The sequence below is a fragment of the Oncorhynchus clarkii genome, chromosome 33 (assembly GCF_045791955.1).
Source record: "Oncorhynchus clarkii lewisi isolate Uvic-CL-2024 chromosome 33, UVic_Ocla_1.0, whole genome shotgun sequence".
Taxonomy (NCBI): domain Eukaryota; kingdom Metazoa; phylum Chordata; class Actinopteri; order Salmoniformes; family Salmonidae; genus Oncorhynchus; species Oncorhynchus clarkii.
In genome coordinates, this window is record NC_092179.1 from 7,486,639 (window position 1) to 7,514,066 (window position 27,428).

At 43.4% G+C, this 27,428-nt stretch overlaps 1 protein-coding gene across 6 annotated transcripts in view; it reads right to left on the reverse strand.

The window, feature by feature from the left end:
• LOC139393258 (TBC1 domain family, member 22a) overlaps positions 1–27,428 on the reverse strand; it is a 188,304-nt gene that overhangs the window by 121,784 nt on the left and 39,092 nt on the right. For 2 of the 6 annotated variants that reach the window (XR_011629758.1, XM_071141736.1), the window contains exons 7-10: positions 14,495–14,623; positions 11,347–11,409; positions 8,721–8,786; positions 4,061–4,175 (exon numbers count right to left, since the gene is read on the reverse strand). Coding sequence is in view for 4 of the 6 variants with exons in the window: in XM_071141736.1 (XP_070997837.1) it covers positions 4,061–4,175; positions 8,721–8,786; positions 11,347–11,409; positions 14,495–14,623 (373 nt within the window). In the remaining 2 variants the exon portion in view is untranslated. The remainder of the gene's footprint in view (positions 1–4,060; positions 4,176–8,720; positions 8,787–11,346; positions 11,410–14,494; positions 14,624–27,428) is intronic. The other 4 variants (XR_011629759.1, XM_071141738.1, XM_071141737.1 and 1 more) reach the window with 3 other exon arrangements.

Here is a 27,428-nt window from a genome sequence, read left to right on the forward strand (position 1 = left end):
GTAGGCCTCGTTCGTCACTGCAAATGGAGTACACCGCACCAAACTAATTACAGCCTACACCGGCTGCAAAGTGGTGCCATGAACTCAATATTGAGAAATTATATATGACTATCCTCTAAATAGACAGTAGTTGCTTTAAAAAAAATTAAAAATAAAACTATTTTTCTCTCAAAAGCATTTTGAGCAATGGTAATGTGCTTGTGCTTCTCAGAATCCATCTTTCCCTCCTCCGTGCGCATAATGGAGAGAATCGGCAACCGACAGCGACACAGGGATGGGCAGATACTTTCACAGCTGGAATCAACATAATGCATAGGCTATTACTGTTGAACAAATAATAGTATAATATACAACATGTGGATTTATATTAAGACACAAGGAGGAAAGCAGTGTCGTTCCTGTTTGAAAAATGTTGTTCACTGCAGAGTGAATCTCGAGCACGAGGAACTGCCTGGTTGAGTGACAGTGGGTGGGGCTTGGTGTGAGCAACCCACTGGTTCCAGCATGAAGCACAACATCTTAGTTCTTGCATCATCAAAGGAAGGACATTTGTTTGAAAACAAGCAGCAACAAAGGAACAAAAATAGAGACATAAAAAGCGATAGCTTAGCGTTGCTACAGAGCAAAGGCAATACGAGAAGACGCAGATGGAATGGCAGCCTTGATCCTGTCTGATAGATGTATTTAGATGGTGTTGATGAGAGAGAGAGAAGCACCTAGTGCAGGTGAACATTTTAATTATTTCCCTGACAGAGGAAACTGTGATTCACATTTCACACAGCATGTCACTCAACTTCCTCACATTTTTTACACCTCTTTATGGTGTTACAGTGCCTCCAGAAATGATTGACACCCCTCAACTTCCTCACATTTTTTACACCTCTTTATGGTGTTACAGTGCCTCCAGAAATTATTGACACCCCTCAACTTCTTCCACATTTTCTTGTGTTACAGCCTGAATTCAATTATTTTGTCAAAGTGGAATTATGTTTTTCAATATTTTTTACAAATCATTCAAAAGCTGAAATGTCTTGTGTCAATAAGTATTCAACCCCTTTGTTATGGTAAACCTAAATAAGTTCAGGGGTAAAAATGTGCTTAACTAGTCACATAAGAACTTGTTCTCAATTATTTACAATGACAGCATACCAAAAGGCCTCCTGCGGGGATGGGGGCAAATGTTTTTGTTTTTTTACAAATAAAAATATATAGGACAAAACATATCACAACAAGAGAGACACCACAACACTAGACCTAAGACAACATAGCATGGCAGCAACACATGACAACACATGCCAACACAGCATGGTAGCAACACAGCATGGTAGCAGCACAAAACACACGGCCTCGCATGTGAATCCTTAAAAAGATGGGTTGAGCTAAGGCTTAAGAGAGTGTGAATGATGCAGAATGGGTGTAGACAAAGAGCTATCTAGTAGGTGTACTAAAACATTCAAGTGCCATTTTCTCAAAAGTGGAGTTACCAAAAGTTTCAAAGCAGAATCACTTCCCCATTGTTCCTCAACTGTTGTGTATGATATACAATGTTCTAGCTCTACAACTTTCTAGTCTCTACTTTTATCCAACCATTTAAAATGTTGCTACATTGGACCGAATCGAGCCGGTCGGTCAAATGTGGATAAAGTCAAGGGATATGAATACTTTCTGAAGGTAGATTAAACACTGCCCCTAGTGGTCAGGCAGGGTGACAGGTTAAGCAGTGTATTACAGTACACTACAAAAGCCTATAGCCAACATGCTACAGCTACATTATTTAGGTGTGTGTGTGTGTAGCGTGTGTGTGTGTGTGTGTAGCAAAGGGGGAAAACCCCTTCCGTTATTCTATAGAGAGCAATAGCAATTGCATCTTTTTTGGGGCAAATGAATGGAGTTTTTGGATAAATCGCTGAGAATAAGGTCTGTGGCAAACACAGGCTTAGGAGATCTATATATGTTTTGTTCTATGAGAATCTGCATCAGCAAAAGTCACCTTCTGTGAATTTTGAAGCATTTACATAATTTTAAAAAAAAGTACATAGATCACAAAAGGCTTCATAATTCATAAAGGTCATGTTAACTGACTGATATTATCTCATAGAACAAAACGTAGATCTCGTAAGCCTGAGTTACCTGCCATTATTTTCGGTGTTCATCCCAAAACCCTATTCTTTCCCCATTCATTTTCCCCATCGGAGCAGCTGAATGAACCAGAGGTAACTCATATCCGGGTTTTAGGACTACAAGCTGGCGAGCTCCATAATGCATGGTACCTAACAGCAGCAGGCACAACACAGCATGACTTACTGGCCCTTCTATTACATCCCTGTCATCATGCATCTTTAACACACAGGGATTCAACCAGCAAAATCCAGTGAGTACGATTCACGCCATGGCTGCTACTACTGCAAACGCTGCTGAAAAACTACACACACAGATGTATGCACACGCATGTACACATGCAAACACACACACACACACACACACCTCCTTTCATCCTCCTCCTCAATACTAATTTAATGAGAATCAGCTACAATACAAAGCAGCATTGCCTTCAACAACAGTAATGTCCCGGTTTGTACTAACACCTTGTGAAATGCTACTGAAGGGGGGAAAAAGTCATTAGGAGTGTACGAACACATCTATTTCCTTTAAAGACAGACTGATCCAGCTAGTCAGTGGAGCTTTCTGACAAGATCCAGACATTAAAGCCAAGTCCAACAACACACACACAAAGAGAATCTGCCTCAGAGAGAGATGTCCTAAACTAACAGCTTTCAATTATATCTGAAATCACCAACCCTCAGACTTCTTCTTTATTCAGTAATGGACAGTTCTTCCTTTTCATCCCAAAGTGATGGAGAGTGAACATCTCAGCATGACTGAAATGAATGAAATGGATCAAATCGAACTTTATTTAACGTGCATTCACTCCGACGTCAGCCCTCATTCGGCCCCGTAGAATCCTGGGTAATAATAAATTGCTGCCAGCTAGCTGTGACGCAGCACCATCAAAAGTTGAACTGAGTGAGAGTGTGCGTATACAGGTTAGTGTGTGTGCGAGAGTGAGGGAGAAAGCGAGCGAGAGAAAGCTTCAGACAGAAGCGTAATTAGCCTGCTCATTCTCCGGCATGAACACCCCAAAATCGCTATATCCCTCTCTTTCTCTTACCCGCTCCCTCAAAAACAAAAACAAACAGACAGCACATCAAACCATCATGTTACGTGTCAGGCGGAGCACGTTTGAAGGTTTGTTGGCTCTGTAAGCTTTCAAGGCTCATCAGCAGACAGCACACGAAGATGCATAGAAACAGTGCAAAGCAGGCCAGGAGACTTTGAGGATCTGACAGACAGACAGAGAGACAGGGACAAGGAAAGAGAGGGGAGTCAAAAGCAACAGAAACAACTATTTTCTGTTTCACGCCTCAGTAAGCAAACAACTGCAATCCCCCGGGTTCACAACCCACCTTCTCACCATGCCTTTAGAGCACCCCCTGGAGTGGCAGAGCAGCCATTTATTCATCATCTAGGAACACACATACACTCCCCCCTAACCCCACCCTCACACACATCATTTGAGATGCTTTACTCTCTGCATGTCAATGTTTGAGGCTCAGTTCAGTTTACACAACACAAGAGAACATTAAGTCCTCAATGTAATGAAACATTCATAACAAATAATGTACACCACGTTAACTCACACAGCAGGGATCCAAGCAAGCTCTATTGTGAGAGGAGAGCTTATTAAAACGTTTAAAGTAGTATCTCTTCACGGCTTGGTATTCCCTTGAGTGAGGGAAGCGGAGGGACCGGTGTACTTGAATTCAAACGCATACGCTACTATCTAGTCTTCGGCTATCTATTCCAGCAATGGAAGCAAAAAAAATATATTTTTTTTCCCTTAAAATGAGAAAAGCGGCTGGGAGAGAGGGACTCCCCAACCTACAAACACATTATCTAGTCTTTGGCTTTGGCTCTTCCCTTCAGCAAGGGAAGAGAGGAGGGAGTAAGAAGAGGACAGAGGAAGAGGAGGGTGGACGAAGAGGGAGGACGAGGGACTCACTGATGTACTCAAAGACGTAGACAACGAAGAAAGGCGTGACGAGGTCGTTGATGCCCTGCACGTAGCCGCTGGCCGGGTGGCGGATCGCCCAGATGAACAGGATACGCTCAAAGATCTGACGGACAGACGGAGGAACACAGTCAGCACACACACACACTGTGTATAGAGCACAGTACATAGAGGAACATGGAAGCTACTTCTAGAATCATTATGCACAAGCTTTTGTTTAAAGAGTATTTGTAAATTGAGTACAATAAGTAAGCTTGCTTGTTTTGATGTGCTAGTCAATTCAAGGCCGATAGTCAATCTAGCCATCTACGATATGCCTAAAGAGGAACAGACACGCTACAGAAGACAAATCAATGTAAAACAACAGTGAATCATGTAGATGTACTTCTGTTTTAATATGTTAAGACTTCCTTTAACAAGGTCACACGATGGTTTCAAACCAACACACAATATATATGCCCACCAATCAATCAAAGAGCAATATGGGAAGAAGTTAGAAATAATGCATGTTTTAATCGTCGACATAAAGGTTTGACTGTGTGAGAGAAGTGAGGAGATTAGACAGAAGAGGATAGGACAAGCATGTGTGGTGAGCGGTGACGTGGAATTGGAGCGTGTTCCAGAATGTACTATTAATGTTCTTGGAACTGAAGAACACACGACACTTCAACATCAATTTCCCATCGACGGGTTGGACCCGTCTGCCTCGTTACTGCTGCGGGATCAAGAACTTTCTTTTGTCCTTTTCTTCTTTCTCCAATCTATTCTGCAAGGCAAACACTTCCATCTTCGTTACAGGCTCTGTCTGAGGGTTTTAAATGTTTCACCTTGCTGCTGTCAGACCCCCGAGAATTAAAGGAGGCTTGAAGTTCAGCGCAAATCAACCACGCAAATTAAACATACAAATTATCAAATGGCACACCATTCCCCCCCCCCCCCCCCTTAATAGTGCACTACTTTTGACCAGGGCCCATGGCATGCCGGTCAAAAGTAGTGCACTATATAGGGAATAGGGTGCCATTTGGGATGCATTTTTATATTTTCATTCTCTACCTCTTCCCTCTTCTAGTCTGGCCCCTGAATGTCTGTGTCGGTGTTCTGACATGTCAAGCGATGCATCACACGTGCAGAGTGCTTTTTCGGACGCCATGTTTCTGTCATTTTTCTAAATAAACACATTCCTCAAATTGTGATCGCCCCGGCCTCAAAAAAAACATGTTGGTTGGCTGCCTGGGGTACTGGCGTGTTATGCTAGCTAGTATGGTTTGGCGATGTCCTTCTAAAAAAATGCCGTTACAAGGCCATGGGATTCCCACCCCCCTACTACTGCTGCTGCCCCGCTTTCATCATCAAAGTCACATCTATCAAAGTGGGGTGGGGAGGAGAAGGGGGAGGGCTAATGTGAGTTTCTCCCCTTTCACAGCCCCACCCTCTCTCCTCCTCATCTATCTTATTCTCTTGGCCTCCCCCACCTTCCCTCTCCTCTTTGGGCCCCCTCCCTCCCTGAAACAACCCACGTTCTTGTTCCTCCTCATCTCCCTGCAGCCAGAATTCATGGTCAGAAGCCCATCAGAGGGTGGAACTTAAACACTAAACCAGGTGGAGGAAATCAATGGCCAGAGAGAGAGCGTGAGTGTGAGAGAGAGAGAGAGAGGAAGAGAGGCCAATAGTGAACACATTATCCATTTATTTGCTTTTCAGACACCCTCCACCCTGACCACTCCAAGGCAGCTCCTGCACGTCAATAAGAGACTGAAGAGGCTGAAAGACACTGCCTGAAGCCAGAATAATAAATCATAGTCATTCTAAATAAATCAATGGAACGACAACAGCAGCAGAGTCACAGGTGAAGTGCGTTGACCTCATGGTGGTAACTGATTAGATGGGGGTCAATGTGTGATCAGGGGAGGACAGGGTTGAACCGTGTCAGTGTGTGAGGGTTAGATCCAGACAGTGTGTCGTGTTATGGTTACGCAGTGTACAGGCTGCCCATCAAGCCACAGGCGCAAGGAATCAATGACCGTGAGTGGTCAGCAGACTGGACCCCGATCTCCACGTTATTTTGCCCAAAAATGTAGTAGTGAAGTGTTGGCTTGGCTATTACAGATCTGGGATAAGGCAAGCTTTACAATACAGCTCTCAGATGAAAAAACATATTTTTAAAAAAAGGGACAAAAGCCTACTAAAAACCATAGGACTAGTGAGTTATGTTTGTTTTAAGCCAATAGCTTGTACATACTTCCGTGCACCATCACTGAATTATTCCAATTTGATCCTGCATAAAAGCTTGACTTGCTTGGATGAGCATTAGGCTTTCGCCCCTGTCACCCTCCTCATCCTTCTCCTCTTTCCACCCACAGTGCTGCATTGCCTCCTCAAGGGAAATCACGAACAAACACACACGCGCGTGCTTCTCTCTCGCCTTAGCTTCACGTCCCCATTAGCTCACTGCTAATGTGTGAACAAGCATGTCTACAGCCATAGTGGTCCACCGAGGCCAACTTCATGTCCAGTGCTGTAGGTCTCTTAGGGAGAGACCTCTACCCACACAGTGAGACAGACAGATTCCATGTCAGTGCCTAACAAAAAACTAAAATGTTGCATTAGTCAGCCATTTGCGGTGTCAGGGGAGTCATACCGTGCCTACGGAAAGCCTACACCTACGTCAGCTTTTTTTCCCCCCACGGTTTGTTGCGTTACAAAGTGAGACTTAAATGTATTTCAATTGTAATGTTTAGTCATTGACCTACACAAAACACTCTCAATGTGAAGGTGAAAAGAAAATGACTTCCTCGCCAAATGAACACAAATGAAACAACTCAAATACAGTCATTGCATACCTATTCACTCCGTTGAGGCGAGCCTAAATGAGTTCAGGAGTAACGCGTTGCTTAACAAATCACATAATAAGGGTTGACATGATTCTGAATGACTAACCCCTTCCTCGGTCCCCCCCCCCCCCCAAAACACACATCTGGAACATTTCTCAAAGGCCTCAAACAGACTGGCAGTGATCGGTAGATGGATACCAATAATAAAAATCAGACATTGAATATCTCTAAGCATGGTGCAATTAAGCACAATTACGCTGTGGATGATGCATTAAACCACCCAGACACATCAAAGATGCAGTCGTCCTTCTGAACGGAGCTGCGGGACAGGATGGAAACTGTTGAGGAATGTCACTATGAGGCCATTGGGGATTTTAAAAACAGCTACAGTTAAATGGCTGTGATAGGAGAAAACGGAGGATGGATCAACAACGTTGTGGTGATTTGACATAAATTACAGAATGAAAAGAATAATTAAAATACACAAAATAAGAATATTCCAAAACATGCATGTGTATCCAACAAAGCACTAAAGTTATACCGCAAAAAAAAAAAAACACAGCAAAGGAATAACAACTTTGGCCTAAATGCTAAGCCTTATGTTTGAGGTAAATCCAACAACACATCACTGAGTAACTGCCTCCTTATTTTCAAACATGGTGGTGGCGGCTGCATCATGGTATGGGTATGCTTGGCATTGGCAAAGACTGGAGTTTTTCAGGATGAAAAGAAACGTGATGGAGCTAAGCACAGGTAAAATCTGCTGCAGTCTGCTTAACACCAGCAACTGGGAGAAGAATTCACCTTTCAGCTGGACAATAACTTACAACACAAAGCCAAATCTACACTAGAGTTTCTTACCAAGAAAACAGTGAATGTGAGTGGCCAGTTTTCATCCCACTTATAACACAATAAAATGTGAAGAAATCCAAGGGAGGTGTTGACTTTCTATAGGAACTGTACGCACACAGACGGTGACAATCAGAACTAATGGAGACTGAAATAGCTGATTTTTAGACAGCTCTGCGGTTGCATGCATCACCATACCAAAGTATTTCGGGACGTAAATAAAAATCATCCCCAATAAATCGAAAACAGTAGGACGAAGGAAAGAGAGGAGAGAAAAGAGAGAGAAAAGAGAGAGAAAAGAGAGAGAGAAAGAAAGAGAGAAAGAGAGAGAAAGAGAAAGAGAGAAAGAAAAATAGAGAAGAGAAAGAGAGAAAGAGAGAGAAAGAAAGAGAGAGAAAGAGAACGAGAGAAAGAGAGAGAAAGAGAGAGAAAGAAAGAGAAAGAAAGAGAAAGAAAGAGAGAAATAGGCGAAGGAGAGAGAATGAAGCAAAGGAGAGAGAGAGAGAGAAAGAGAAAGGTATGAGGAGAAAGAGGGAGATGCAGATATTGGGGTGGGTGTGTGTGTGTGTGAGGACGGCTGGCCTATTCATTAGCACTCTCTCACAGCACTGAGGTAGTAGTGTGGCCTGGGAGGGGAACGGAGGTAGAGGCCAATAGAGGACATGGCGGAAGAGGGGTGCGACTCGCAATACTGAACACACTTATTCAGGACAGACACACTCCATTACATCCAATGACAATCTGTTTTCTAAAATAGTCATTGCAGAGTGCAACAAAAAAAAAGCACGGAAGAACATTTCATTACAACAGACGGTTTCCACTCTTTAGTAGAGAGCGTGAGTATACGTGCATGCATGCGTGGTGCAGTGTGCGCATAAGACGACGGAACAGGATGTGGCACGTTAGCTAGGTCGAGGTGGGAGTGACTGCCTGGGCAGGGCAGTCGGTGTGTTCTGTATAGAAGGCCTCACCTCTTGGACAGAAGCTTGTTGAAAGAGAGGAATAAGGGGATTAGTTCTCGGTGTGTCAATGTGGATCTGCAGAGAGGAGAGAGGAAACACAAAACAGAAGAGCAGCCGAGGTTATCATACGCCGTCACAGAGAGGGAACAGAGAGGAGAGAGGAAACACAAAACAGAAGAGCAGCCGAGGTTATCATACGCCGTCACAGAGAGGGAACAGAGAGGAGAGAGAGGAAACACAAAACAGAAGAGCAGCCGAGGTTATCATACGCCGTCACAGAGAGGGAACAGAGAGGAGAGAGAGGAAACACAAAACAGAAGAGCAGCCGAGGTTATCATACGCCGTCACAGAGAGGGAACAGAGAGGAGAGAGAGGAAACACAAAACAGAAGAGCAGCCGGGGTTATCATACGCCGTCACAGAGAGGGAACAGAGAGGAGAGAGAGGAAACACAAAACAGAAGAGCAGCCGAGGTTATCATACGCCGTCACAGAGAGGGAACAGAGAGGAGAGAGAGGAAACACAAAACAGAAGAGCAGCCGAGGTTATCATACGCCGTCACAGAGAGGGAACAGAGAGGAGAGAGAGGAAACACAAAACAGAAGAGCAGCCGAGGTTATCATACGCCGTCACAGAGAGGGAACAGAGAGGAGAGAGAGGAAACACAAAACAGAAGAGCAGCCGGGGTTATCATACGCCGTCACAGAGAGGAGGAACAGAGAGAGAGAGCCGGGAGAGGAAACACAAAACAGAAGAGCAGCCGGGGTTATCATACGCCGTCACAGAGAGGGAACAGAGAGGAGAGAGAGGAAACACAAAACAGAAGAGCAGCCGGGGTTATCATACGCCGTCACAGAGAGGGAACAGAGAGGAGAGAGAGGAAACACAAAACAGAAGAGCAGCCGGGGTTATCATACGCCGTCACAGAGAGGGAACAGAGAGGAGAGAGAGGAAACACAAAACAGAAGAGCAGCCGGGGTTATCATACGCCGTCACAGAGAGGGAACAGAGAGGAGAGAGGAAACACAAAACAGAAGAGCAGCCGGGGTTATCATACGCCGTCACAGAGAGGGAACAGAGAGGAGAGAGGAAACACAAAACAGAAGAGCAGCCGGGGTTATCATACGCCGTCACAGAGAGGGAACAGAGAGGAGAGAGGAAACACAAAACAGAAGAGCAGCCGAGGTTATCACAGAGAGGGAACAGAGAGGAGAGAGAGGAAACACAAAACAGAAGAGCAGCCGATCATACGGTATCATACGCCGTCACAGAGAGGGAACAGAGAGGAGAGAGAGGAAACACAAAACAGAAGAGCAGCCGAGGTTATCATACGCCGTCACAGAGAGGGAACAGAGAGGAGAGAGAGGAAACACAAAACAGAAGAGCAGCCGGGGTTATCATACGCCGTCACAGAGAGGGAACAGAGAGGAGAGAGGAAACACAAAACAGAAGAGCAGCCGGGGTTATCATACGCCGTCACAGAGAGGGAACAGAGAGGAAACGCCGTCACAGAGAGGGAACAGAGAGGAGAGAGAGGAAACACAAAACAGAAGAGCAGCCGAGGTTATCATACGCCGTCACAGAGAGGGAACAGAGAGGAGAGAGAGGAAACACAAAACAGAAGAGCAGCCGGGGTTATCATACGCCGTCACAGAGAGGGAACAGAGAGGAGAGAGAGAAACACAAAACAGAAGAGCAGCCGAGGTTATCATACGCCGTCACAGAGAGGGAACAGAGAGGAGAGAGGAAACACAAAACAGAAGAGCAGCCGGGGTTATCATACGCCGTCACACAGAAGAGCAGCCAGCCGGGTTATCATACGCCGTCACAGAGAGGGAACAGAGAGGAGAGAGGAAACACAAAACAGAAGAGCAGCCGGGGTTATCATACGCCGTCACAGAGAGGGAACAGAGAGGAGAGAGGAAACACAAAACAGAAGAGCAGCCGGGGTTATCATACGCCGTCACAGAGAGGGAACAGAGAGGAGAGAGAGGAAACACAAAACAGAAGAGCAGCCGAGGTTATCATACGCCGTCACAGAGAGGGAACAGAGAGGAGAGAGAGGAAACACAAAACAGAAGAGCAGCCGGGGTTATCATACGCCGTCACAGAGAGGGAACAGAGAGGAGAGAGAGGAAACACAAAACAGAAGAGCAGCCGAGGTTATCATACGCCGTCACAGAGAGGGAACAGAGAGGAGAGAGGAAACACAAAACAGAAGAGCAGCCGAGGTTATCATACGCCGTCACAGAGAGGGAACAGAGAGGAGAGAGAGAGAGCTGGTTAGTGGATGGACTGGATTCAGGGGTCCAAGGCGTGTACTGACGGCAGAGAACTGCAGGCTATATTTCCGAACTGGGCGGAGGGGGTAATGTGGCTCACTAGCTCTCTGCAAACCAAACCCCATTTTCTCTATGGAACCACAGCGGGGTCAAGTGCGTGGCACAAGCACATATACACCTCATCGTCACATACATGTGGAGGAGAGCCTCGTCAAACCAGAGAGCCACTTTCACCCAGTTCAGAAGTTGGAGCCTGCAGACAGACGGACAAACACTGGCAGGGCAGACGGGAACTGGACCGGGGTCATGCTGGCGAGAGGGGGTTGGGTCTGCAGCCTCTTTAACCAGTCTTACCTCGGTCACCATAGGCTGCAGCATTAGACACTCTGGACTCATCCGGGGGATGTCTATACGAATCTGGTGGCGTGGAGAAAACAGTGAACACAAACACATCACACACACATTCAGTCGCCGCGCATACACACACGGACCGTGCACAACATACCCACAAATGCACACACACCAGGGGAATAAGTCAACACAGTCTCCTGAACACATATCCACAGTGGGCTTTTTCCCAGCCCTAGATGTGGAGGGGGGAAAAACCTTCTGTTTTCACAAAAAGGCACATAATGCTACACACACACATCAACATGAGACAATTCAACGGGATATAGTACAGAAATGTGACTAGAAAATATGAAACCTCTGACAGACTCAAGCATTCAACAAACAAAAATACAGTAGATGTGGGAGGGAGCGCCTGATAGTCCCCTCCTGAGAGTGTGGGAGGGAGCGCCTGATAGTCCCCTCCTGAGAGTGTGGGAGGGAGCGTCTGATAGTCCCCTCCTGAGAGTGTGGGAGGGAGCGCCTGATAGTCCCCTCCTGAGAGTGTGGGAGGGAGCGTCTGATAGTCCCCTCCTGAGAGTGTGGGAGGGAGCGTCTGATAGTCCCCTCCTGAGAGTGTGGGAGGGAGCGCCTGATAGTCCCCTCCTGAGAGTGTGGGAGGGAGCGTCTGATAGTCCCCTCCTGAGAGTGTGGGAGGGAGCGGCTGATAGTCCCCTCCTGAGAGTGTGGGAGGGAGCGTCTGATAGTCCCCTCCTGAGAGTGTGGGAGGGAGCGCCTGATAGTCCCCTCCTGAGAGTGTGGGAGGGAGTGCCTGATAGTCCCCTCCTGAGAGTGTGGGAGGGAGCGTCTGATAGTCCCCTCCTGAGAGTGTGGGAGGGAGTGCCTGATAGTCCCCTCCTGAGAGTGTGGGAGGGAGCGTCTGATAGTCCCCTCCTGAGAGTGTGGGAGGGAGCGTCTGATAGTCCCCTCCTGAGAGTGTGGGAGGGAGCGTCTGATAGTCCCCTCCTGAGAGTGTGGGAGGGAGCGTCTGATAGTCCCCTCCTGAGAGTGTGGGAGGGAGCGCCTGATAGTCCCCTCCTGAGAGTGTGGGAGGGAGCGTCTGATAGTCCCCTCCTGAGAGTGTGGGAGGGAGCAGCTGATAGTCCCCTCCTGAGAGTGTGGGAGGGAGCGGCTGATAGTCCCCTCCTGAGAGTGTGGAAGGGAGCGTCTGATAGTCCCCTCCTGAGAGTGTGGGAGGGAGCGCCTGATAGTCCCCTCCTGAGAGTGTGGGAGGGAGTGCCTGATAGTCCCCTCCTGAGAGTGTGGGAGGGAGCGTCTGATAGTCCCCTCCTGAGAGTGTGGGAGGGAGTGCCTGATAGTCCCCTCCTGAGAGTGTGGGAGGGAGCGTCTGATAGTCCCCTCCTGAGAGTGTGGGAGGGAGCGCCTGATAGTCCCCTCCTGAGAGTGTGGGAGGGAGTGCCTGATAGTCCCCTCCTGAGAGTGTGGGAGGGAGCGTCTGATAGTCCCCTCCTGAGAGTGTGGGAGGGAGTGCCTGATAGTCCCCTCCTGAGAGTGTGGGAGGGAGTGTCTGATAGTTCCCTCCTGAGAGTGTGGGAGGGAGTGCCTGATAGTCCCCTCCTGAGAGAGTGGGAGGGAGTGCCTTTCTAAGGAGTTTTTCCTAGCCACCGTTGCTTGCTCTTTGGGTTTTTAGGCTGGGTGTCTGTATAAGTACTATGTGACATCCACTGACGTAAAAAGGGCTTTATAAATACACTTGATTGATTGAAAGAGAAAGTTGGCGCGAGAGATCCACTACTGTAGGGAGATGAGAGGAGTTACAGAAGAGAGACCGGGGAACATACAGTCACAGGTCCCTGACTCAGGAACAGCAGTGAGCCTGTGATCAGACAGAAAACATCCTCTGCCACTGAACACAGAACTGAGATCAGTGTAGAGAAGAACGGTCTCCAGACTCCCTGCTGAGGCGACATTTCTACTCAGTTTGCTGGAAGCCTAAAGCTCTCCCATTTTAAAGTAAATATCAGTCATTTTCTTCAAGGCAAAGAGAGGGCTTTCCTCTCTTCATCTTACTCTAGCGGGAAACGGTTGTTGATCTCAGCAGAGTAAATATTGTCGCACCATAGTAAATATCGACAACACACCACATGAGGAGGGTCATATTATTTTTTTAATATCATGCGTGCATGTGTTTACTATCCTCGTGGGCACCGGAAATCACCAAAAGGAGAGTAAAACAAGTACAATTATCCCCTGCAGGGAGAAAGGCTATTTGAAGCCTCGGGTTAGGTTTAGGGAAAATAGGATTTTGAATGGAAAACAATTGTAGGTCCCCACAAGGATAGTAAAACATATGAGGTGTGTGTGTGTGTGTGTCAGCAGAAGTGATTTCCCTGATAAACAGAGGGAGGGAGAGAGTCTGACACCAATGGTGGGAGGAGGGTCATATTTTAGAGCGAGAGAGCCACTGCTATGTGTGAGAGGAGAGCAGCATGAAAAACCACTTATCACCGTATAACTGGATCTGCGATGCAGCCTCGCGGCCGCTGACAGGCTGTGGCTTGGCTAGTCGGGGCGGTGGGTGAACCAACACATCAGGGACAAAGAGAAATGGCTGGTAAGAGGGCTTGGGGATTTACACCCACAGGACAGCCCATTCTATCTGCGCAAATGAATATGTCTGCCGTCACTGAGGTGGAGGGGTCTGAACTGTAGATAGCCGAGGAGGAATTATATTTATCCACCACTGGAACGGATGAACTGTGGAGGAGCGGAGCTTTGCATAGACAGACTGCTCTCAATATATGAGTGCATGGGCTCATGAGTGGCACAGCGGTCTAAGGCACTGCATCTCAGTGCTAGAAGCGTCACTACAGACACTGGTTCAGTTCCAGACTGAATCACAACCGGCCGTGATTGGGAGTCCCATAGGGTGGCGCACAAATTGGCCCAGCGTCACTAGGGTTTGGCCGGGGTAGGCAGTCATTGTAACTAACTTGCCTAGTTTAAATAAAGGTTAAATCAAATTGTCTCAGTGGATATAGGTATACAGAAAGACAGGGGAGAAGAGGAGCAAAAAAAGGAAGGAGAGAAAGAAAGAAAGAAATAAAGAGTGACAAAATGTGACTGTGTGTGTAGTCATACGTAGCATCCTTACCTGTCTGTACGTGTCTTGGTGGTGCTCGTCGTTGCGCGAGTCGTAGTACTGTTCTATGAAACCGAAGTATTCCTGTCTCTTCCTCTGTAGCGTGCTCTCTCTCCTCTCTGTGTTGGCAGGAAGGTAACCCTTGGAAGAAAACACTAGAACAGTTAGGATAGTATAGGCTCCTCAAACTCAACTCAGGACCTCGAAGCCAGTTCCACTCCTTTAAAAAAAAGATATGTTTTATTTTTTCCCCTAACCCCGCTAATTGGACAACATAACCTAGGATTCTACTTCCAGATTATACATACTATAAACATTTTACGGACGGAGTACATTTACATTAGTTTTGTTTGTTTTTAGTCCCATCCGTCAGCCTGCCTTTTCTTTTAATTTACAGTCTGTAGAAACAGAATAGAAAGGTTGAGTTTTGGTTGAACATCACATCGCAGTTGAAAAATGAATGGCATATATATATATATATATATATATATAGTAAATTAAAAGAAAACATTTTTGGTAAGAGCATTATTATATTATTGATATATTGTTGACTGACTTTTCAGGTCACCCAGCAATGTAATTAGCAGAGTTAACTCCAAATAAATGTTGCACTTCTTCAGCCATTCCTGCGACCAAAAACAAGCTACATATGGAGAGTACTTAAACAAATGATCTAATGATTCTGTCTCTTCACAGCAAAATCTGTAGAGCTGGTAGGGTTGTATCACCCACATTTCTACAACAATTTTAAATTGAAAAAACTAAGTTTTCAAAACGGCGTTGTTTTGTGTATCAGTTCATAAACCATGGGCCATTGAACAGGTACATTGAAAATATATATGGCACAGCTGCCAATTTGTTGGTCCTTAACCGAAACTGGTATACTTTATTTATTTATCACAATTTTCTTTAACCAATTTTGGTCTTTAATGCAGGGCCAACAGACAAGTTTCTTACTTTCTCCCCTTCCATCTTTGAGGTAATGCTGCAACTTGTTGGTTGCAATTTATATAGAGCAGACTTTTCCATATGTTTTTGTTAGCTGCATGTGTGACATACCTCCCTCCACCAGTGATGTGTATGATATCATTTAGAAAAAAATTACACCGGTTTTGTTTAAAAAATATATGTTTTAAATTGTTTTTCTATCAGTTAGCATATTTGAGTTAATCATAATAATATGTTGTAATCATTTCTGTGTTTTCTGGTGGGTCACACTGATATTGCATCTTTCAATGGCTTGTTTTAAAAATAACGCTATTTTGGAGCTGTAATCTGAATAGAGGGAAAAGGCCATTCTTGAACACTGGGTGAGCCATTCTTACTAATCTGCTAGAGAACTAGTTCGGATATAAATATAGCTTCGGTATGACTGAAGCCTTTAGTGAGAGGTCTAATGCTTTAATATTTAATCATTTCTGCCCTCTGAATTCATATTCATAATAAACATAACGGTTTCATTTTGTCTGGCTTGCCATGCCAAATAAAATGTAATATTTTGCACATATTTAAAAAACAAGTTGTTAGGTAAAGCCAAGGCCATACGCAAATAGGTAAACTGGGATATGACTAAAGAGTTAAATCAGGGTGATTTTTCCACAAATAGACAGGTATTGTCCTTTCCATGGTAGCAAGATGGCATCTACTTTTGCTAACTTTCCAATCAAAAGGCACTCGCACATCTGAGCGATCTTTGTTGCAGGTGCAAGTAAACAATTGAATAATATGAGAGAAAAAACGAGAAACCCGCACACTGCTGTTGCTAGTAACACTGCCCTTTATTACGCTTCACATATCGGCCTCAAGAGGTTAGAAAAATTATCTAGACTCTCTATGAGGCTGTGGAGGGATCCAATTTGTGGATTTCAAAGAAAACATGAATCATCAGCGTACAATGACACTTTTGTATTTATGCCCTGGCTTTCTAGACCCCTTGATACTACTGTTGGATGTGATTTTAATAGCCAACATCTCTATGGCCATAATAAATAGATATGCTGATAGTGGACAACATTGTTTTACTCCTATTGACAGTTTAATACTATGAGAAGTAGCCATTATTTACTATTTTACAACTTGGGTTACTTTACATAACATTAACCCATTGTATAAGAGATTCTCCAAAATGGAAATATTCCAGGCATTTATATGTAAATTCCAGTCGTACTTTATCAAAAGTATTTTTGAAAGTCAGCTATGAATACCAGGCCTGGTTCCCTGGATTTTTCATAGCGTTCTATTGTTTCCAGTACTTGTGTTATATTATCTTGAATCTATTGTCCATGTAGAAAATACTCCTGATTACGATGAATAATATCCCAAAATAACTTTCATTCTATGCATTTTGCTAGAATTTTTGCATCACAACACTGAAGTGTAAGGGGCCACCAATTTTAATGGACAGGATCTTTATATAGTGCATTCAGAAACCTGACTTTTTTCACATTTTGTTTCCTTACAGCCTCATTCTAAAATGGATTTAACACATTTTGTTTCCTTACAGCCTCATTCTAAAATGGATTTAACACATTTTGTTTCCTTACAGCCTCATTCTAAAATGGATTTAACACATTTTGTTTCCTTACAGCCTCATTCTAAAAATGATTTAATACATTTTGTTTCCTTACAGCCTCATTCTAAAATGGATTTAATACATTTTGTTTCCTTACAGCCTCATTCTAAAATGGATTTAACACATTTTGTTTCCTTACAGCCTCATTCTAAAATGGATTTAACACATTTTGTTTCCTTACAGCCTCATTCTAAAAATGATTTAATACATTTTGTTTCCTTACAGCCTCATTCTAAAATGGATTTAACACATTTTGTTTCCTTACAGCCTCATTCTAAAAATGATTTAATACATTTTGTTTCCTTACAGCCTCATTCTAAAATGGATTTAATACATTTTGTTTCCTTACAGCCTCATTCTAAAAATGATTTAATACATTTTGTTTCCTTACAGCCTCATTCTAAAATGGATTTAACACATTTTGTTTCCTTACAGCCTCATTCTAAAAATGATTTAATACATTTTGTTTCCTTACAGCCTCATTCTAAAATGGATTTAACACATTTTGTTTCCTTACAGCCTCATTCTAAAAATGATTTAATACATTTTGTTTCCTTACAGCCTCATTCTAAAATGGATTTAATACATTTTGTTTCCTTACAGCCTCATTCTAAAATGGATTTAATACATTTTGTTTCCTTACAGCCTCATTCTAAAAATGATTTAATACATTTTGTTTCCTTACAGCCTCATTCTAAAATGGATTTAATACATTTTGTTTCCTTACAGCCTCATTCTAAAATGGATTTAACACATTTTGTTCCTCATCAATCTATACACAATACCCCATAATGACAAAACGAAAATTGGTTTAGACACGTTTGCGAATGTACTAAAAATGAAAAGAACACAAATACTTTAACATAAGTATTCAGACCTTTTGCTGGGAGACTGGAAATTGAGCTAAGGTGCATCCTGTTTCCATTGATCATACTTGAGATGTTTCTACAACTTGATTGGAAAGGAGGATACCGAGTCAGTTGAACATCTGAATGGGTTCAACTGAAAATGTACCCTCCGCATTTAACCCAACCCCTCTGAATCAGAGAGGTAAGGGGGCTGCCTTAAATTGACATCCACGTCATTCTAACAAAATTACAGATTTTTACCTTATCAGCTCCGGTATTCGATCAAGCAACCTTTCGGTTACTTGCCCACATCCCTACCCACTAGGCCACCTACTGCCCGATTGGAGTCCACCTGTAGTAACTTCAAGTGATTGGACATGATTGGGAAAGGCACACACCGATCCGTAGAGCTCCAAGACAGGATTGTGTTGAGGCACAAATCTGGGGAAGGGTGCCAAAACATTTCTGCAGCATTGAAGCTCCCCAAGAACACAGTGGCCTCCATTCTTAAATGGAAGAAGTTTGAAACCACCGAGACTCTTCCTAGAACTGAGCAAAAATGTGAGAAGGGCCTTGGTCAGGAAGGTGTTGAAAAACTTGACAGAGCTCTAGGGTTCCTCTGTGGAGACGGGAGAACGTTCCAGAAGGACAACCATCTCCGCAGCACTCCAACCATCAAGCCTTTATGGTAGAGTGGCCACACGGAAGCCACTCCTCAGAAAAAGGCACCAGACAGCCCACTTGGTGCTGTCCAAAGGTGCTTCAACAAAGTACTGAGAAAAGGGTCTGAATACTTGGAGAATGTATATGCGATTTCAGTTATTTATTTATTTATTACCATTGGTATAAGAGTGGTTAAAACTAATAAACGGTCCTCTGAGCACATCAAAAACAGGTTGATATACCTCAACTGGTATGCGCCATCCAGCCCTGGGGTTTTCCCAGACTTAAAATATTTAATTGCATCAAGAAAGGTTTTAAGATCGAATCCCCTGAGCTGACACGGTACAAATATGTCGTTCTGCACCTGAACAAGACAGTTCCTAGGCCGTCATTGAAAATAAGAATTTGTTCTTAACTGACTTGCCTTGTTAAATAAAAGTAAAATAAATAAAATATATATTATTATTTATTTAAAGTTCCTCCTCTGTAATTGGGCCACGGGATGGTTTTCCTAATATCATCAATACCATTTTAACTTATGAATGTGAATGTGAACATATATATATTGCACAAGTTGACTGCAGGTATTTACTTAAAGTAGCTATATATAGCTACTTTAAGTAAATACCTGCAGTCAACTTGTGCAATACAATAGGAGAAAAGATCACATTCTTCATTTCACTTGTCACACAATTTTTCATTATGAAGGTTACCGGTAGCAGTGGTGTAAAGTACTTAAATAATATGTACTACTTGAGTAGTATTTGGGGTATCTGTAACTTTTACTTCACAACAGTCAAAGAAAATTATGTACTTTTTACTCCATAGATTTTCCCTGACACACAAAACAACTCGTTGGTCTAATTCACACACTTATCAAGAGAACATCCCTGGTCATCCTTACTGCCTCTGATATGTTGGACTCACTAAACACACACGCTTTGTCAGTAAAGTGTTAGAGTTTACCCCTCTATCCGTAAATAAAAGTAAAAAGAAAATGAGGTCTGGTTTGCTAAATATAAGGAATTAGAAATGATTTATACTTAAGTATATTTCATAGCAAATACTTTTACTCAAGTAGAATTTTACGCGCCCAGGCTCTGTCGTAACCGTCCGCGACCGGGAGATCTGTAGGGCGATGCACAATTGGCCTAGCGTCGTCCGGGTTAGGGAGGGGTTGGCCGGTAGGGATATCCTGGTCTCATCGCGCACCAGCGACTCCTGTGGCGGGCCGGGCGCAGTGCGCGCTAACCAAGGTTGCCAGGTGCACGGTGTTTCCTCCGGACACATTGGTGCAGCTGGCTTCCGGGTTGGATGCGCGCTGTGTTAAGAAGCAGTGCGGCTTGGTTTGGTTGTGTATCGGAGGACGCAAGACTTTCAACCTTCGTCTCTCCTGAGCCCGTACGGGAGTTGTAGCGATGAGACAAGACAGTAGCTACTAAACAATTGGATACCACAACATTGGGGAGAAAACGGGGTATAGATGCGAATAGATACGTTTGTTTTGCGATCAAACCAACAACTGCATGTAGCCAGGTGTACATTTGTTCATATTCTGTTAGTGAGTTATTAGCCCAGTTATACCTCATTTCTAGTCAGCAATGTCGGAGTGGTTGCTTCCTACAAGAGCACAACACGTGCATTTTTAGCCTTCTTTGAAAATGCAAGTCTGGTAAAGAGCATTTTATCTGCAAGGGGCAGTGTTGTATTTTGGGGCAGTGTTAGCTCATTCAAGCCTGTCTCAAAATATAAGTAGCCAATATGCCAAGGGTAGCATCATTTGCCTGATTATCCGTAATAGTGGTATGAGAATAATAATGCATTTCATTTTGTAAAGTGGTTTCTTGCAAACAAATACAACATGTTCAGTCACCTTGTCTGAGAGACAAGTGGATAAACAGGTTACTATCAATCTCTAAATTTCTTTGAAAAGTCTTATGGAATATAGGCCTACATTGAACACCACACATTGGCTACTGTAGGCTGAAATACAGAACAGCTAATTCCATGTTAAAATGTATTGCGATGCATTTTCTCCATAGTTTATGCTAAGCCACTCTGATAGGCCTACATTATGATCAAATAGCCACAGCAACCTACTTGGCCACTGTTATACCTGTAACCTAAAGTGAGTACAGCGTCAGTGTTCACAGTAAACGCGGCCCAGAAGTTGCACAGAAATTCCACAAAGTTAGAGTTTGCACTCAGCAGACCTGAAATTTGCTCAGTGCCTACATTTTTTTGAGGGAAATTCCTTGCGAGTCACTCACTGTTGTGCAGCACACACCAGGTGATCTTGTTACATACAATATGGAATTCACAAGTAAGTGGTTGTCAGATAGATATCTTATAACTATTAAATTAACTGTCTAAAGTGTGCTAAAAGCTCTGAAGATGTGCATTTGGTTTTCCAATTCAGTAGCTCGCTAGCTAAATGGTTAGCTTCTTCCAAAATCAAGCTTCACTTGGTAACAGCAGAGAACCCCCCCTGGATCCAGAGCCTTGCTGTTTAATATTTATTTTGTGATTTTGTGCATGCCGAAAACTAAGTAGCTTTTTTTAGTTACTTGTATACTTGTAGGGTTTAGTTCATATATAAAATGACTGTTAAAATGCTCACAATGCACTCGTTCGCATTTAGTTCTCATTCTCTATGGATTTTTACATGTACTTGTTAGCATTGCTAACCTTCGGATTACAGTGGGGTTTGAAAACAGCGCCCCGTGTGTCCAGTGCCGGTATTACCAAATATCCCAGTATGGCACAAGGTCTGTTTGAAGGTATGATAACCTGGATACCACCCAAGCATATACCACCCTATACTTTGAATCAAACATACATATTTGAATCAATTCACTGGAGAGAAGAAAAAAAACCTGCCCACGCTAGCCTTGTGAGTAGTCGAGAACGATTCATCACAAGCCTAGCATTATACACTAGTCTAGTCTAGACACGCACATATACACCCATGCATCCACACACATTGTGGGAACTACGTTCGGGGATACAGTAACTTCCAATAACTTTAAATCTGTTAAAACGAACTGCGTTCCAGTGGGCACCAGGCTGGGCAAAAGTTCCTGCACTACTCTATGTAGGGATGAGGGGGCCATTTGGGACGCACGCTAACTGTTCGAGCACTTTACTACTGACACAGGTCCACTGCATCAGCAAATGTTTCAGTATGGCAGAGGAATTTGAAAAGGGAACTGTTAAGGTTGTTGGCCATATTATTCTCTTCATATCAACCCACATTCAATAACAGATGGGCAGAGATTAATGCAAAGAGGGTCGAGGGCCTAACAATGGTATAACATTGAAAACACACTCGCACACACCGGATACAAACACACCTCTCCTCCAGTGAGAATGTATCTAGCTACAGTATACATCATATGTCTAGTCCTGCTGGTGTAGACTAGGCCCATAGTGATACAGTAATTGATTGCCTGGAAATCTACAGCACCAGAAAACCATTCATCTCTGGAGCAGTTGAGGCTTGTGCCCATTCTTCACTCCCACGGCACAACAAATAGCTCTTACAACAAGACGTATGTGTGCCAGGCAGCCCCCTGAGCACTGGCTATAAGGGCCATTACCATATGTCCATGTAATCACGCTGACTTGATAATGTGTCTTAAAAGGGAGGTGGTGAGGGTTGCTATTCTAATGTTGGTGACAGAGGAAGGTCAAGTATTTCAAGAGACTCAGAAGTATTATCCGAGTGCTACTGCTGTGAGATATGCAGTGGATAGCTAGGTTGGGTGGGGTCAAAACCTTTTGAAAACTCCATTAACCCTCCTGCTGTGTCCCAGTTGAATTGGACAAGTTCTCTGAAAAATGTAGTTCATTTAATCTGATTGTCATACGGTTCAATGACTTTGATGATTTTCATAACACTTTGGGTGTTTCCGGTCAAAAGTGACCGGTCATTAGAAATTAACGGGTGAGACAGTCTAAAATTGAGTTCAGGCACATGCCAATTCATCAGATGGACACACTTGCTCTCCCAGACCACCACATTTGAGCACGTGAACCACCCCCTTCTTGGCTTCCATGGCAACGCCCCCAAAAATAATCTTTCCCCACCTGTTGGCATTCTCACAAACAATCAACATTGCTTCATTAATATATAGAACTTCTCTCGTAGCTCTGGTATATAAAGCTTTTTTGAGGCCTTGCTCACAATTCATTCTGTGGCAGCACAATGACCAAATGATATACTGTATGTGAGGCTCTTGATCATTCATATCTTTGATCATGACACTGGTGAAGAGGAGAGTCCTTGTTAAACTTTGACAAAGTAGTCTGATAAATAGCACAATAGGTTTCATCTGAGTATGTTACAGTCAAAATAATCCATACATTGTTTTTTTTTTTTACTCAAAAACGAGTTGTATGAGCTCAGGTCAATGAGGCCTACAGTCCAGAAATAGCAAATAGAAGTTCAAAACGTGTAACGTTCACAAGAACTTAAGTTGATAAAAAGATCTAACAACATTAGGTGATAATATATGTATTATAGATGTATAAATCAGCAATAATGGGGGCGATCATTTTGGACCAGGAACACATAATTAACATGAAACTAACACAACGGGAGGGTTAAATCAGGATGTGGGGGGGAAGTTTCATTCATGAATTGAGAGAAGAGAAATTGGTTACTTTATTGATGGAACATGTTGGACTTCACCAACCTTTAGACATTTCAAGCAGTGATTGAGTCAGAACAAGAATAGAAGCAAGTCAAAAGGAGTGAGTCCTTCAAAAGTTTCAAACCACTCCGTCATACAGTACAAGCACAGTTTGAGTAAGTTACAAACTGGTTAGAGAATGTTGGAGGTGGGCTGGCAGTGTGGTTAGCTGGATACAGTAGAGAGCACATAAAACATAGTAATTTGGTAGGTGAAGAGAAAAATCTGTCAATAGTAATACATTCTTGATCAGCGCAAGCATTTAGTTCCAAGTAGGTTCAAGAGGAGTGTCTCTTCCTTTGGAGTCAGGACTGTCCTAGTTGTGAGCAGATGTGCTCCATAGCCAGGCAGGTACACAAACCACAGTTAGGTCAATTAAATTCCTGAAATTAGGTGTCCTCCTGTCCGATTCAAAATTGACCCCTAATCCTACCTTGTAACCCCACCTAGTGAATATGGCAGAGGATTGGAGAGGAAAGTGGTCAAATCCAAGTAAATCAGCAAACTGTCTTTTTGAACTATAAAGTGTGAGCTTTCTCTGCTCGTTTCTATTTTGTAATTTTCACAAAGTCTGCTGCCTCAGTTTGTATGATGGCAATTTGCATATACTCCAGAATGTTATGAAGAGTGATCAGATGAATTGAAAAGTCACTCTTTTCCATGCAAATGAACTGAATCCCCAAAAAACATTTCCAGTGCATTTCAGCCCTGCCACAAAAGGACCAGCTGACATGTCAGTAATTCTCTCGTTAACACAGGTGAGTGTTGATGAGGACAAGGCTGGAGATCACTGTCATGCTGATTGAGTTTGAATAACAGACTGGAAGCTTCAAAATGAGGATGGTGCTTGGAATCATTGTTCTTCCTCTGTCTACCATGGTTACCTGCAAGGAAACATGTGCCGTCATCATTGCTTTGCACAAAAAGAGCTTCACAGGCAAGGATATTGAGCCAGTAAGATTGCACCTAAATCAAGAACTTCAAGGAGAGCGGTTCAATTGTTGTGAAGGCGGCTTCAGGCCACCCAAGAAAGTCCAGCAAGCGCCAGGACCGTCTCCTAAAGTTGATTCAGCTGCGGGATCGGGGCACCACCAGTACATAGCTTGTTCAGGAATGGCAGCAGGCAGGTGTAAGTGCATCTGCACACACAGTGAGACGAAGACCTTTGGAGGATGGCCTGGTGTCAAGAAGGGCAGCAAAGAAGCCACTTCTCCCCAAGTAAAACATCAGGTACGGACTGATATTCTGCAAAAGGTACAGGAATTGGACTGCTGAGGACTGGGGTAAAGTCATTTTCTCTGATGAATCCCCTTCCCGATTGTTTGGGGCATCCGAAAAAAGGCTTGTCCGGAGTAGACAAGGTGAGCGCTACCATCAGTCCTGTGTCATGCCAACAGTAAAGCATCCTGAGACCATTCATGTGTGGGGTTGCTTCTCAGCCAAGGGAGTGGACTCACTCACAATTTTGCATAAGAACACATCCTCCGAGAGCAACTTCTCCCAACCATCCAAGAACAGTTTGGTGACGAACAATGCCTTTTCCAGCATGATGGAGCACCTTGCCATAAGGCAAAAGTGATAACTAAGTGGCTCGGGGAACAAAACATCGATATTTTGGGTCCATGGTCAGGAAACTCCCCAGACCTTAATCCCACTGAGAACTTGTGGTCAATCCTCAAGAGGCGGGTGGACAAACAAAAACCCACAAATTCTGACACTCCAAGCATTGATTATGCAAGAATGGGCTGCCGTCAGTCAGGATGTGGCCCAGAAGTTAATTGACAGCATGCCAGGGCGGATTACAGAGGTCTTGAAAAAGAAGGGTCAACACTGCAAATATTGACTCTTGCATCAACTTCATGTAATTGTCAATAAAAGCCTTTGACACTTATGAAATGCTTGTAATTATACTTCAGTATTCCGTAGTAACATCTGACAAAAATATCTAAAGACACAAATATTAATTTGCTGCTTCAGTGTCATTCTCAAAACTTTTGGCCACGACTGTATATAGTCTCACTATTTTTGTTTTAAAGCTGCTTTTAAATCACGCATTGTTGGTTGGGGGCTCGTAAGTAAGCATTTCACTGTAAAGTCTACACCTGTTGTATTCGGCGCATGTGAATACAATTCAATTTGATTTGATCAGAACGAAACGATTGGATAATAAATGTAGGTTCCAACCCCTGGTTCATGCATGATACTACAGTCCACTCTGGGATTTGTTAGATTGCTCAGTCACTGCAATTCAAACTAAATTCAACAACCTTCCATCCACCACACTTACAGATGCAATCAAATACATTGGCACTGTTACACTTTACTATGGAGTGCAATGAAGAATGTTCTGTTTATTCATTTCCAAAACTGGTTGAATAGCTATTTCAAATCAAAAGTATTTGTCACATGCGCCAAATACAACAGGTGTAGACTTTACAGTGAAATGCTTACAAGCCCTTAATCAGCAATGCAGTTTAAGAAATAGAGTTAATAAAATAGACTAAATAAACTAAAAACATTTTTTTTTTATTAAATGTTGAATCAATCAAATCAAAAAACGTAACAAGAAATGTACATAATAACGATGTTATATACTGGGGGAACCGGTACATGTCAGTAGTCCGGGTGGCCATTTGATTAGTTGTTCAGCAGTCTTATGGCTTGGGGGTAGAAGCTGTTAATGAGCCTTCTGGTCCTGTACCGCTTGCCATGCAGTAGCAGAGAGAACAGTCTAAGACTTGGGTGACTGGAGTCCTTGACAATTCTTTGGGCCTTCCTCTGACAGCGCCTAGTATATAGATCCTGGATGTCAGGAAGCTTGGCCCCAGGGATATTTTTACTCATGTAGGCGCCTGCAACTTATCAGGTGAGAAATTACACAGCAAAAGGACAACCATCGCCTTCAACCAACTTAATATGAATATTCAATCATTTATTATCTCCTTACAGTAAAAAAAAATCTAAATTCCAGTTTAAGGTCATGTGCAGTTGCAAACACTAAAAGTTGTCATTTTATTGTTTTACTTAAAATAAATTGAATAATGCAAGGGTGCCAATTTAATTTGACTATCTGTACTTGTGCTTCAGAAAATTAGAAGAATCAATAGCCTTGCCCTTGTGAAGGTTTTTGAAGAGGAGAAAGTAAAACTATAAGGTGCTGACAGTAAGTAGGCAACTATCACAGCTGGCCAGCCTAGATACATCTAAAGACCCCTTTAACTTGCTGTTGATTATTTTCTCCAATAATCGCTTTGTCAATCCATGGGCTGGCACTTGACACAAACACACAATCTGTTCTCCCATCGCTCTCCCACTAAAAAATAAGCTTAAGGAATCAATTTGCGAAGTAAATGAAATCTTTATTTTCTAGCGAGGAACTGACAAACAAAAATCTACTTAGTAGAGCGCTGGAGAGGCTTGTTGAAGTCTCAACAGTGTGTGTGTGTGCAGCAGGTTGTGTGAAGTCAGCAGGATGAAGAGAATTGATTTTGCATTAAAACAACAGCGCCTCAAACGGTGACGGCAGCTCCGTCTGCTCCCACAGAGGCCTGACGAGTCATCGCTCTTGTTTAAAGATGATTCCCTGCTGTTTTAATTCTCATGGCAAAATCACTAACACACAAACACAGGACTAGACGCAGAAAGACATGCCCATATACAGAAGAGGATACCAAGAGGATACCAAGAAGACAAGAGACACACACACACCAACCCTCACCACACAAAGTGTCCAACAGAGTGGAGCTCCAGCTCCGAGTCAGGATGACAGACGAGCCAGACATAGGCAGATGAAGGTCAGACAGGTGAACTAGACATGGCTGTGTGTGCTACCCGGGCTAACCAGGTGGCACTGCACCACCACAATATCATTGCCTCGACGCCCCAAAAAAATGGAACATGAAAAATCAGGTAACTTGGCGTAAAACGCCACCATACCTCAAAATCAGTATATTTGGAGTGAATTTTAAAAAAAAAGTGATAGATTACATTTTTGAGTGGCAACCAGGGAAAGTGTTGGGGGATAAAATGGTGATGGTTTCTGTGAGAAGTACCAGCAAGGGGCATGTTAGCCCGGCTGTGAAATATGGTCATGAAAGTGTTTGTACCAGAGTTAAGCTGGTTGTAGCTGCTACATTTCTGGTTTAATGGCACGGTTTATTATTTTTTTA